We start from the raw sequence: 14,272 nt of genomic DNA on the forward strand, positions 1-14,272 counted from the left end.
CTAGAATCAATGACAATAATCTGAAATTTTTGGTATGAGAGATGAGATCTGGAATTAGTCGCAAAAGATGAAACACGTATCTGCCTCCAGTTTTCTCAATTTTAAACACAGATCACATCACAGAATCAAATTATTCCTTAATTTTCTGATTTTTTCCTTGACTCGTGATACGATTTTTCTCTTCAGAAAACTTTTTTGAAGAAAGATCATATATACTTAGATAAACTGATGGCTTTTAAAAAATTCCAAAAACTCAAATTTAAATCTTCCATTTTCAATCGTTCAATGAATAGCTGGCTATAAGTCCAATGACTCCATCTTATCAATACAATGCAAAACTTGATATAATATTCGAAGTTATAATCTCTCTATCACTTGCAATATCAAAGAACACAGCTGTCCAAGTACATATACATACAACAAGAACAAGAAGACAAGAACCCAACTTCGGATGAAAATATATTCTGGTTTATTATACATTGTGGACTCTACGTAGACCTACCCAGTACCTTTCTACATACTATAATTCCAAAGAGATAATGAAATTTGTAAACAATACATAACGCACGGCTTGTTAGTTACCATAACGAGCCATATTATACTTGGAACAAATTATACACGAATAATTGGAAACGACCGGTTAATCGCAGTACATCTACACGAGCAATAATCCTCGGTACAGGTACAGTAACATTGTGTACTTTTAAAGTGTACCTCTAGACCTCTACCTACCTATCCCATTATAATTTCCAAGATCTTCAAAGCAGACACGAGCTGAACGAATAAACGGCGCGCCGGGAAAACTTTCAAAAGCTATACAAGTGCCTGAAGATGGCGCGCGTTCTGCAAATAAATTAGCTGCTGTGAGATTACCAGGCGAATAATTGAATGGGAAGAGGGAATAAGAGTACGACGTCGGTTCATACGAACTTCCATCGATTCCAGTATGAAATTTACTACATAGAAAGCTTGACAGCTTTAAACAAGGGGACGGGTTTTGCTTACGATGGCAATGCGACAACGCAGACATAGGTAAAGGTACCTATAAGATTAACAATCTGTACAATGGAGTGAATGGTATGCTCATCTAAATACAATGGATATTTGAGAGGTTGTTTTTTTGTACTCCTATGAACTCGTACTCGTAGGTACATACATACATAAGTCTACGTATAGGTAACTAGTTCCATGAAGTTTTTATTGGATATTGGCTACTCCGAAGCACACATTCTTCGATACTGTCAACTCGAATTTTTTTCCTCACTTTTCACAAAGAATACCAAGCAACGTGTATCTACCTACCTACGATACATGCACCATGAACAAAAACCCGGCGTGAATAGGCTATCACAATTCACACGTCTCGTTAAAACAAAGTCTCCTCTTTTCTGTTTCTTTCACGTTTCACGCCGCACAAAAACAAGAAAGACAGACGTGTGAGAATATAAAGCTGATGAAGGTGGTAAGAAGAGATGATACTTGCGAAAATGCTCCATTGCTGAGGTTTTTGTCTATATAATGGTCCGCGTTAACGAGCAAACAACACCGCCCGTCTAATGTTCGCAGCAGCCCCAGAGGTACGAGTATTTTAATGAAGGCTGAATTTCAGCGAGGAGCGGCGGCAACGACCAACACACGATGATGACGATGACTCGATAATGGCGATATGTTCTCGGCTCGGTGTTGATTAAAATCAGATAAAAATTGCTAATCGGTTTCGTTTATTCCGAAAATAATGATCAACGGCTCGATGTGAATGATCGAGTAATCGTCAAGGTCTACGCCGAAGCCAGCAGCCTCAGCCAGCGGAGCCTTGAACAGTCAACAAGACGATGCGATTTTCGCGAATTGATGCGGTACCGGTATACGTGCAGATCTTGCCAGTTGTCCGAATGACTGGAATTTTTCGTGATGGTGGTTGGTGCGAAATGTATGTACTAGTAATTTATTTTCAAATTACACACGTACGTGCTTAATGGATTTTCAGAAGTATTTAGGCTGGAGATCATGTATCATTGTACAGTTTGCTTTGCCCAGTTATATGCGGGATAAATCGTATGTTTCTGGTATAATATTATTGCCATCGAACGAAGAAGGAAGAGACAGGTAATTCTATGATGAGGTCGAGTAGTTGAAACATCGCTAAATGAGAGTGACAAAGTCCAACTTCGGTGGAATCTGTTGAGGATTCGCATCTCATCTGTTGGAGATCGCAGCCACATACAGATGGAAAACTATTCAACTTCTTTCAAAAAAAAGTTTTTGATTGATTTGTAAAAATATTTTTGGAGCGTTTGAAAAAAAAAATTGTACAAAAAATGGACGAAAACAGCACAAAATTCGAGAAAGCCCAGTGGAAAATGATTAAATCTGATCAAATCCAATCAGATCTGACAAGGGAGGTGCCCCAGGTGACATGCACCGATATTAATGATTCTTGCACCATTGGATAGAGGACATCGCACATAGTCTACCACAAAATTTTCAGCTGCTGAAGTTGATATTTCGATTTTTCAGAGCAATTTTTCGATTTTCACAAAGCAATTGTGAAAATAGAAAAATCACCCTGGAGGGCTCAAATATCAACTTCAGCAGATGAAAATTTCACCGTGGGCTAGTCTCATCATATGTATTGAAATGCCCAAATAATATTAAAGGTTTTAGTATGCGACCTCCGCCCACCATTTTTGGCCAATTTTTCAAAATCGCCCTGGAAGGGTCAAATATCAACTTCAGAAGCTGAAAATTTCACCGTGGGCTAGTCTCATCATATGTACTGAAATACCAACATAATATTGAAGGTTTAGGTATGCGACCTCCGCCGACTATTTTTGGCCAATTTTTCAAAATTGCAATGTGAAAATTGTTGGAATATAGGGTACTTTGGTATTTCAAAGAAGTGCCGCCAGTGCGTAGTTAGAAGGGACTGTGTGGTGTTTGAGTGTGACGAATTGAAGGGTAATAAAAATATACGTAAACGTAACATATGTGTAGTTTTTAAGTTTAAGATTTGGTTAGGTATATGGACAAATATTGTACTATGAATCTCAGTATTGTAAAATATAGAGACCTGACAAGATGTAGTTGTTTTTCTCTCGTTTTGCCGAACAAAAATCAAAAAAACGCCCTGGAGGGCTCAAATATCAACTTCAGCAGCTGAAAATTTCACCGTGGGCTAGTCTCATCATATGTACTGAAATACCCACATAATATTGAAGGTTTAGGTATGCGACCTCCGCCGACTATTTTTGGCCAATTTTTCAGAATTGCCATGTGAAAATATAAAAATCGCCCTGGAAGGCTCAAATATCAACTTCAGCAGCTGAAAATTACACCGTGGGCTAGTCTCATCATATGTATTGAAATGCCCAAAGAATATTGAAGGTATCGGTATGCGACCTGCGCCGACTATATTTGGCCAATTTTTCAAAATTGCTATGTGAAAATCGAAAAATTGCTCTGAAAAATCGAAATATCAACTTCAGCAGCTGAAAATTTTGTGGTAGACTATGTTCGATGTCCTTTATCCAGTGGTGCAAGAATCATTTAAATCGGTGCATGTCACCTGGGGCACCTCCCTTGTGAGATCAGATCTAAGTTTTTATCGGATTAGATCTGTTCAGACCTGATCAGATCCAATAAGGTATACCAAGACCTGATTGAATCTGTCCAAAACTGAATGGATCTGATCAGATCTATACATTCCCTGAATGCAAAATATGTATCTGACCAAATGTAGCTAGATCGTAGTTTTGATCAAATTAGATCTGTTCAGACCTATCATATTCAATAATTTTCTCCAAGAAATCGTTAAATGTAAGAAATTGTTCGAAATCAGATACTAACAATAATGTGTTTAAGATGCTACACAATTATTTCATCAAAAACATCAGAGAAATTTATGAAAAATACGAGAAATGAAGCAAAAACTGATGAAACACTACAACATCGAAATAAAATGAACAAAACAAGCTAGTTTTTGGAATTTTCAAAAAATATTCGAAAAAAATGAAAAAATGGGCTTCTACGCTTGAAATTTTGGTTGAACAATATTTCGGACATCTACTCGACAAAATTACAAAAAAAAACTGACCAAAAAATGTAAAAAAAGAAATTGTTTTTTTTCTCAATTTTGGGCTTTTCTTCACAAAAAATGGGTGTCAAGTTTCAAATAATGGATACGTTGTTTGTTTCAAATTTGATAATGGAATATAATCAACTGATAGGAACTTCACGAGTTTTTTTTCAACTTTTTAAAAATCTGAAGAAATGTCAGAAAGTTATTTTTTAAAGTTTTACAGTGCAATTTATTAATGTTTTTTTTTTCAAATTCATAAAGGTTAGACGGAGATCTATGCTTAAACCTACTTCAATTTTACTCAAAATTTCAGAAATAAACAATTTTTCCAGAGGTTTCAAAAATTGTATGCAATGTTATGAATTCAATGCCCATTGCCCAATCTTCTCAAGATGGAAATTTAGGTGAAATATTTTGAAATTGAAAATTCAACAGTGCTCTCAAAATCATGGAAACTATCAAATTTTTTATCAGGTCTTTTCTTTTTCAAGTTCTTAAATGTCTTACTCCATCATAAGAATTAACTTCAATAAAACAAGCAATTTTTTTCGTTACTGAAATTTTTAAAAAAATGAAAAATGAAAACGAAAACATTCTGAAACTCCAAAATAATACTTACCACAAAAAATAGTAGGTAAAGTTTGTAAAATGTGTACCTATGAAACAGAGGCGTGACGAACAAGAGATGTGTCGTGGGGGGAGGGAGGTAAGACTGGAATTTTCCAACTTTTTTCGCCAGATTTTCCCAACTTTCTATCTCAAACCACCACCTCCCCCCACCCACAAAATTTACCATTCAATTTTCCATATGTGGTTCAAACAACAAAAATGTTGCGATTATTTTAAATTTTCAAAAATGATTATTTCATACAAATACAAAAAATTTGAATTTTTCTATTGATCTGGCAGTGTTTCCAAAAATTCTCAAATTAATTCTTTCGTTCTTGAAAATTTTTGAAAAATGGTGCACTAAAAGCGAGGGCGAAAGTTGTGAAAAATTGATAATTTGAAACGCAAAACAACATCATTCTAGATTTAAAAATTTGATTTTCATTGCTTCAACATTTTTAGCTTTCAGGAAATGATAGGGAAAAATATCTGAAAAATTCACAATTTTATTTATTTTTTCAAGAAAAAATTTCATGTTTTCAAAAAAAAAAAAAAAAACAATTTTGGTAAAAATTAGAAATTGTTTACGAATTTTTGAGAAAAATAGGACTTTTATTTTTGGAATTTTAGCAAAAGTTGGGACTTTCTGGTAGTTTTGACTGGAATGAAGAGACCTTCTTTTGGAAAATTCCAAGTGAAGTAAAACAATAATTATTATTATCCCAAAAACTCGAAAAAATATTTTCTGTAAAATAAAGAAATGAAAAAGTACAGCATTGAAATTCCGGGATTCTCTGCCATAAAAAATACACAAAAGATTCTCCTTACCCCTCCAAAAAAAACCTCTCTTGAAAGGTACTTAAAAATTTTAAACAAAAAATTTCACAATAATCATTATTTTCAACGTAGTTTTTTGCACTTGATATCGCCGTATTTCTCAATGTTTAATATTAAATATTTTCTACCCATCGGATAGAACCCAGCGCGCACTCTAGCGAAACTATTGATCACTTTAATACAAGTTTTCACAATTAGAGTTCCTTTGAAATGTAACCACAGAAGTAACGAACTATCGCAAGTCGTGCTAGATGGTGGCACACGACAACCCGATTTTCTACATTGATACTGCAGATGGCGCCATGCTAACGAATTGGAAAACAATAGTCTCTTATCATTGTACAACTTGGTCTAATCTACGTGAAGTAGGTACATATTTCTCAATCACAATTACATTTTCTTCAACTCTACAATTCTTTTCAAAGCAAGCATTCAATTCCATTGAGGATTTTTTCCTCTCACTTTTTGACAATCAGACAAAGAGAAAAATGAGTAAGCTTACTCAAAAATTGTTTTTGAGATGGATGCGGAAGGGTTGAAATAAATTATAACCATTTGTACTGGCTCGTTTCGTTTAAAAAAAAAAATGCTCATTAGTTATTTCATGAAAAAGTTGAAAATTTACCACCATAAGCAGCAGTTTTTCTATAAATAATGGGTAATATGTAGGTATTTTAAATTTTCAAAATCAAGCACCAAAAATGATGATTATTGGGGTTTTAGGGGATGCTCTGCAGTTCAATTAGTGGTTCCTCTCGTAAAATTAGTATTGCCTTCAAAGGAATGTACCTAATGTTTACTTTTATAATTATTCAAAATAAAATATTTAAAATTCAGTCATAAATTAAAATGTTTTCCTTCTCAAGACTTTGATTTTCTCTTTTAAAAATTTTAAATCCCTTCTTATAAAATTGGAAATAACTCAAGGTATAGACATTAACAGAACTAGGTATCACTTACACTTACCCCATACTAAATCTTCATATCATCGTAATATCTTGCTCAGGACTCCATCTTCTGAGTTGATGAAAACAAGGATTGTGACGGAAACCAAGACTAAAAACAAAACAAAACAAAACAAATGAAAAAATAATCATTATATTTTGGAAAAAAAACTCAAAACTAGTGTTTTTTATCTATGTACATTAGTCCTAATTTCCAATAAATAAAACAATTTATTGGTATTTTCTACGGTATTGTCGAATAAAATCATCTATTGCGAGGATTTTTCACCAGAGAGTAGATATATTATCGGTTTGTCATTCAATTTATCACATCACAGGTTCATCTAAGCAGACAGTGTGAATAACAAATCGACAAACATTGAACAATCGAATTCATAAAAACTACGAAAAAAATAAGTTTAAACAGATGAAACACATTTCATTGCACGATAAATTTGGCAATTTTAATGGAAACAATTGCGATAAAAGTCATTCGATTTAGGCAAATACAGATGCATACAATTAATTACATTTCGTCGTATAATTTTCCAACGTGTAAGTGTAGGTAATGAGAAAGTATAAATACAAATTCGAGTAATACCCACGTTAGCATTATTCCTCATTTCACATTTTGGATTGTTTTAACTTCACGCTGCAGCTGTTACCGTTTAGATTTTAGTTCGCCGACAAAAATGGTCTATCGAAGATTCGGTGTTAATTTTTTTTTCGCGATATGTCTCTTCGGTGTTTTAGAAGAAGCGAAGGTAAGCAAAATGCAGCTTGACTAGACTTTGTAATTTATGGAATTGTCACAATTTATGTTGATTCCATATTTCAAATTATTAAGTGGGAATTTAAATTTTTTTTTCAATTCCCATCAGATGCAAACTGTAACCTCTTCATCGGGATCATCAGTGACCGTTGATTCTTCGAAAACGCATTACTATACAGACATAAACAACGTAAGCAAAATTTAATTAAGGACCTTATTAAAGGTCATGGAAGAAAAATTGACCATAATAATAATACGAGTAACTGAATTGATTTTCTTCAACCATATTTTTAATTTCTTTCTTTCAGGGAGAATTGGGCATCAGAATTTTGTACGATTCAAAAGTACCACGTGTAGGTTACATTAATCGTTTGCATAAAATTTATAATCGCCTATTTCATTACGAAAGCTATTACGAGTAAATTTAAATGAAAATAATCATATTCCCCTGCTCTGCAGCCTCGAATGGATGTAACGATTTACTACGATACGGAAGTTAAAATTGCTTCAGATTTCTTCCAAACTCAGTTGATAGATCAAGTTTTTCAAGATTTCACCGCATGCGGAGTTGCGTGGAATTTCATGCCATGTGGAACATCCAAAGTAATTTTCGCGTTTTTTATCGCTGAATTTTCTCAACAGTAAACAAATGAACGATTCAAAACACAATGACAGCCGCTGAAATATTATCAATTGAATTTTAAATTTACAGTTTGACAACACCGGCGTATTATTTTGTCCTGTGGGTGAAGACCAATGCACATTCGATAAAATTCACGCCTGCGTTGCAACTATGTCTGCGCAGGATCAGACGAAAATTGGCCAATTTGTCGTCTGTTTTTTCAACAACAATAAAAATGTTGATCTGGTAAGTGCGCACGATTCTCGAAGCTCATTCATCGTGCATAATTTTCGTGATCAACTCACGAGTATCTAATATCGATTTTCATTTCACCAGTGCCTCGGTAAAATTGGTTTAAATCCAGCCGATGTGAATGCATGCGCAGGTCCTCAAGGCCAAGGGGCCACCCAGTGTAATGCGTTCAATGCTCGAATCCACCCTAATGGTAGCCCAACACCACCACCAGGACCTTCGACCGGAACAGTGGTAAGAAATCAACAAGGCGACGAATCAATAATTTGATAGTTTTTATGCTCGAACGTTTGCTGATTTGAGGGATGAAGGCCCACATGATTGTAAATTTGATGTTTTTTTCTATAGACCACCGACGTTACGACCGACTTCAAAGGTGTCTTATGCGGACAATTCGCCGATGTTAATCTTCAATGTAAAACTTGCCCACCACCAGCACCTCCATCGCCGCCACCAACACCATCAGTATTTCCACCAACAGTTCCACCAACAGTTCCACCAACATTCCTGCCAACATCACCACCAACATCACAACCACCACCATCACCATCTGGCTGATGAGAGCCACCAAAAAATGAAATTTATTTATAATATTTCCCTATTAGTTTCAAGTTATACAATTGCTACTTTTCTCTCACTGAATAAATTTCCATAATATGCATTGTACTTTTTATGATTACTCTGAGAAGAACGAGACCCGGCTGCTCTTTCAGAAAATCAGGTCAATTACAAGGGAATTCAAAGCCAGCAAGCAGATTATTTGAGACAAAGAGGGCAAAGGGTTGCAGAGACATGGAGAAAGTACTGCAAGAAGCTACACACCAAGGAAGAGGAGCTTCCTGATGACCCTAGGTTCAATGTCATGGAGGAGAAGGAGCCACCAATTCTACTCCATGAGGTCATCAATGCAATCGAGTACTTGAAAAGAACAAAGCTCCAGGACCAGATGAGATAACAGCTGAGGTCTTCAAAGCTGGAAGTGAATACGTCATTCACCAAATCCACAACATACTCATGTAACTCAATATGACTGAGCAGTGAATAGCTAGTGGGCTGGGTACAGTCAACATATGTCACCATGTACAAAAAAGGATCTCCTGAGAATTGCGAGAACTACATACAGAACAATCTCCTTGATAAGTCACACTAGCAAAGTACTATTGAAGATTGTGTACAACAGGTTATACTCACTCATGCACAGTCAACTCCCTCTAGAACAAGCAGGATTTGCGAGAGGAAGAGGAATCAGGGAGCAGATCCTCAACCTCAGACTGCTGATTGAGAAAGCACACGATTACAATGTGCATACTGTGCTATGTTATGTAGATTACAAGAAAGCGTTTGATTGCGTACAATGGCAAAAGCTGTGGAGAATTCTACTTGAGATGGGTGTACCAATACATCTGGTGTAGCTGATAAAACAATTGTACGAGGGGAGTATGGCAAATGTGTGAATTAATATAGAAACAATGTTGGAGAAATTCCACCTACAGAGAGGAGTACAACAGGGCTGCATTCTATCCCTCCCCTGTTTAATTTATATGGAGAATATATAATTCATGAGACACTACAGCTGCTTGTATCAGAAAGCGCCTACTACAATGGCTCAGGTGAGTGCCAGGGAGGAGTATCAATTGGAGGTGTACGCATGTCAAACCTTCACTACGCTGATGACACAACCCTCATCACCTCAAGTGTTAAAAATATGACCAGTTGTCTGAAATGTTTGAAAGAGGTCAGTGAAAAATATGGCTTGGTGATAATTGATAAATAAGGCAAAAACAAAGATCATGATTGTGAATCAGCCTGAGAACAACTCATCTGAAGCCCAGGAAATTGATGGTCTGAACCTGTTCATGATTCCTAACTCCGAAAACCCGATTATTTTTAAAGAACCTGATCCTCTAAACCCCAAACTGGCCAAACCTGAACCTGAACCCAATCCCTTATTGAACCTGAACCTCAAAACTCTGATCCCAATCATTAATCAGGATCTTTTGAGTTCAGGGTCACTGGTCAGAACTGCTGGAATTGGAAATGAATTAGTTGAAGAAAATACTGAAACTGGAACAATTTTCAGTGAATTTTTTAAACAGGGTGGGTCATTTTCACATTCCCCCCACCCCCTATTTTGAAGCATCTGGGGTCTCAGCAGTGATGGCCAAATGGGCTCAAATGAACCTCCTGAAAAATTTAAACCGATAGTTAACTCTTATATGGGTTGTGATATTTGGTTTCAATTTTTGTGCCGAGTAGGCTGCTATACAATTTGATGGTAACAAATTTGTGGATTTTAATAGGTATAAAAATACGGCAAGTCGACATAACGTAATACACGTTTGTTTGCATACCCAGGTTATAGGTACGTATACGTACATTACATATGTTCAGCACCGTCATACCTCTGATTTTTTTCACGTTTAAATTTCAGAGTCTGACACAATCGATCGTCCACCGTTCATTCAAAATTGATATCTGTGCATTTAAATTTGAAATATGTAAATACACACATAAAAATCGCCTTTACTCTTTAGAAGAGTGAAAATAGTTGCAAAAAATAAAATAAAAATTGAGAAACAGCGTTCATAAAAAATTCGAGGTGTTCCCAAAATATTAATACCTAGGAATGGAACCACGATTCATATCAAACTGAAGGTCTTTTCAAACACAGAAAGATACCTCCCTTAAATATACGTACATACAACTTGAACCAAAATGAACTAAAAGAAGAAAAAAGGAAAAAAATAAAAAAACTGAAACAAAAAAAAATGGAAATTCAGAACTGAAAACTGAAAACTAAAAAAAGAAACACTAAAAATTGAAAACTGAAACTTCAATTTTTCAGTTTTTCCACCCTTGTTTTTTTGAACTAGGTACTTGATTTATTTTTTAAAATTGATTTTTTTTCAAAAATTTGCAAAAAGTTGATACAATTTTGGATTTTTTGAACCAATTGCTGCAATTTTACCAATTTTTTTTTTTACCTGAAAAAGCGCTAACTATGAGAAAAAGCACAAAATAAGCAACATTTCAGCGTTTATGGCCAAAAATTAGCATTTTAAAGCATTTACACTAAAAAAAAATCACTATGAACTTGTACTATTCGCCTCAGAATGGAATGAATCCCAACGAAAAGTATTTATGCGAGGGTGTAGCTAGAAAAAAAGGGCATTATCATAAAAATCCCAGTGGATGAAATCGCACCGTAAATATCCCCTGAAACTAAAATGAACAACGAATTCAACAAAAATTGGTACTGGGTGTACCGCGAACCACTCTGTTTTGGTTGACACAAGTGGAATGCATGGAATCAAAATCCTAATTTGCGGATATTTATAGAGACATATGGTACCTATCCTATCTATATACTTGTCTACCCATCTACGTGTACTTCATAAATCAAAAATAGAAATGCGTAAATTGTGTACTTATCACTAGGTATAATAGGGACTGAATGAGAGCCTGCTGAACTATTTTTTGCTCGATTTTTGCTTGATAAGTATTATACCAAAAACCGAAGTTTAGTCATTAGGTACTCGTTGTCTGGTAGCGCTATATCAAAATGTTCAATCAACGTTCTTGTTACAAAATTCGCGTTCTTCTTGCAATTTGCCTAATAAATGTCTTGAATTTGGCCAGGGTAAGTAATAGTTTGCAAAAATGAATAATAAAAAAGAATTAAGTATTGTTTTCAAACTTTTATAAAGTTGAATTTTCAATAAAATGTCATTTTTCCCCGACAACAGGCGAAAGTTACGATTTCCTCTTCTTCTTCTTCTTCTGCGTCGTGTTCGTCGTCTTCAGAACCAAGTTCTTCGTCTTCGGATTCAAGTTCTTCCAATCCAGTGTCATATGCGACGCAAATAAATGAAGTAAATGCAATTTGACTTGAAATAGATGATATTTTTGTGTACTTATAGGTACAAAAAATTATATAGATATTGAATTGTATCGTTTTTTTTTTTAAACCTGCAAAAATTTTGAATTTTCATGACAGAGTCGAGACAGTTTGACCAAGGTTCCGATTCCAATTCTTTAGATTCTACTCGAATTTTTGTAATGAAGTCTAACCCCCCAACAATCAATAATTAAAAAATTTTTAAAAAAAATTCACATCTGAAAAATTTAAGAGTTGTTTGAAATTTTTTAATTGGCCTCAAAATCGAACAAATTGATGAAAAAAATCAATTTCCGGGCAATTCAAGCTCGGATCCATTACTTGTTGGGGGGGGGGGGATATACAATATGGTGACTTTTCTTGACCTTTTCATCTTTTTTCCAGGGTGAATTGAGCATTAAAATGAAATACGATCCGATGTACGATGTAAGTTCGAATTTGCATTAAAACATTAACATTTCTTTGATCATAAAACTAAGTGACATTTTTTCAACCCGAATGGAACAGACCAGACTGGTGGTTGTGATTGGATACGATACAGAAGTCACCAGCGCTACTGATTTCTTCCAAAAGCAATTGAGTGTGGATTTATACAAGAAAGTTTCAGACTGTAGAGTAGTTTACTGGAATTTTATGCCTTGTGGAACATCCAAAGTAAGTATATAGGCTAATGAGAAATCTCAGAAAGAAAAACAACGCTCTAAGTACATAAAAGTAACTCATCATAATGAAATTTTCACAGCTTAACAACGAAGAGCTAACTTGCCCTAAAGGTGAAGATCAATGTAAATTTGATAAAATTCACGCCTGCGTCGCGAAATTGTACCAAAAAGAGGAGCAAAAAGTTGGCCAATTCGTCACGTGTTTCTTCGTCAACGATAAGGATCTTGCTAAGGTTGAATATAAGTATTTATCCTTCGATTACTTTATAAGTTCAATTCGTAAATCTCTGTTCTACAGTCGTTCCAAACCTTCGATTGGAATTCCACATACTAAGTATGTAAAGCAATAGATAATTTACGTTTTTTTTTGTTTTTTTTTTTGGAATTTTCAGTGTGTGAAAGATGGTGGTCTGGTTCAAAAAGACATCGATCAATGTGTAAACGACAACGGAGCCAAAAATTGCGATACATTTTACCAACTTATCCACAGAAAGGAATCTCAACAACCAACGACGGAAGTCACAGCAAATGCGGGATCCAGTACAAATCCCGGAACTTCAACCACGGTATGACTTCATACTTTAACAGAATAGGTACCTACATGAAAAGAAATTCCACCAAGAAGAAGATTGAATCATTTTTCACTCTTTTTTAGAGCACTGATGGTACAACAGACTTCAAAAAAGTTCTCTGCGATAATCTGGCCAAAGCTGAGCTGCAATGCGATGACGTTTGTTCAACGTAGATTATAATTTGTTTCAGCGAGTATTGATGCTATACCAATCCTCCCCCTCCATTTAAACATTTAATAATTCAACATTATTTTCAAAAATTAGACGACATTTTCGTCAATGTATTTCTATGTAATGAAAATAAAAGCAGTTTTTTCCGAATTCTCTAATTTTTGAAAACTTGCAAGCCAATGAAAAAGGAACTTGAATTAAAGAAATGGCATGAGGGCAAATAGAAGTGCCCAGAATTTTGAGGGAAATATGTAGGGTAGAGAGGGGTCAACTTGAAAACCACAAATGATTTAAATTTGGATCTTCTGCCTGTTTGTGGGTTCATAGAGGCTTTTCAGGGGAGAGAAGCATGATGAGAAGCAGTATTGCTCCCCGTTTAAGCACAAAAAAGAATGACCTTTTGATTGAAAAATTGTTAATATGCAGTAAAACATGCGGATCTTTAAAAATTATAACGAAACAATTTTATTTGCAATCACAAAAGGAGATGATCAAATCACCACCGAAAAATTCATTTGTAATCACCCAAAAAAATAATACGGTATGTATCGAAATCGCCACAAAATGAAATTAAGTATGTACCTAATTCAAAATCACGAAAAAATTCGAAACCGAATTTTAAAAAATGAAATTTTAAATTATCAGCGGAGAATTAATTCTAAAAATCACCCAAAAATTCAATTTATTTCAAAAACACCACTGAAAAATATTTTCTGAAACACCCTAAAAAATGTTGATATTTGGAATTATAAAATATAACACAAAAAAATTCATGAAAAATAGAAATTCATTCGAAATCATACAGAAATTTTACACCTAGTTTTAAATAAAAACTAGAAAATTTCCAAGAAAAGA

At 34.8% G+C, this 14,272-nt stretch overlaps 2 protein-coding genes across 2 annotated transcripts in view; one reads left to right on the forward strand and one right to left on the reverse strand.

Annotated features, from left to right (window-relative positions):
* The window catches only part of LOC135842512 (repulsive guidance molecule A-like), a 214,983-nt gene extending 208,403 nt beyond the window's left edge, over window positions 1–6,580 (reverse strand). Inside the window, exon 1 of the mRNA XM_065360006.1 lies at window positions 6,491–6,580. The gene's annotated coding sequence lies outside the window, so the exon portion shown is untranslated. The remainder of the gene's footprint in view (window positions 1–6,490) is intronic.
* A 501-nt stretch (window positions 6,581–7,081) lies between these two features.
* Window positions 7,082–8,780, forward strand: LOC135844161 (uncharacterized). Its single transcript, XM_065362292.1, has 7 exons — window positions 7,082–7,232; window positions 7,350–7,430; window positions 7,549–7,593; window positions 7,700–7,843; window positions 7,953–8,108; window positions 8,199–8,348; window positions 8,463–8,780. Exons 1-7 carry the CDS (start codon window positions 7,161–7,163, stop codon window positions 8,670–8,672), a joined length of 858 nt encoding a protein of 285 aa, XP_065218364.1. The 5' UTR covers window positions 7,082–7,160; the 3' UTR covers window positions 8,673–8,780.
* Window positions 8,781–14,272: the final 5,492 nt, after the last annotated feature.

The sequence above is a fragment of the Planococcus citri genome, chromosome 4 (genome assembly GCF_950023065.1).
Source record: "Planococcus citri chromosome 4, ihPlaCitr1.1, whole genome shotgun sequence".
NCBI classification, from domain to species: Eukaryota; Metazoa; Arthropoda; class Insecta; order Hemiptera; family Pseudococcidae; genus Planococcus; species Planococcus citri.

Excerpts from the sequence above, each read along its gene's own strand:
- LOC135844161 (XM_065362292.1), top strand. The coding sequence starts at position 7,161 with ATGGTCTATCGAAGATTCGGTGTTAATTTTTTTTTCGCGATATGTCTC. Across the intron at positions 7,233-7,349 it reads GTGTTTTAGAAGAAGCGAAG|ATGCAAACTGTAACCTCTTC; the intron begins GTAAGCAAAATG and ends AATTCCCATCAG. Across the intron at positions 7,431-7,548 it reads ACTATACAGACATAAACAAC|GGAGAATTGGGCATCAGAAT; the intron begins GTAAGCAAAATT and ends TCTTTCTTTCAG.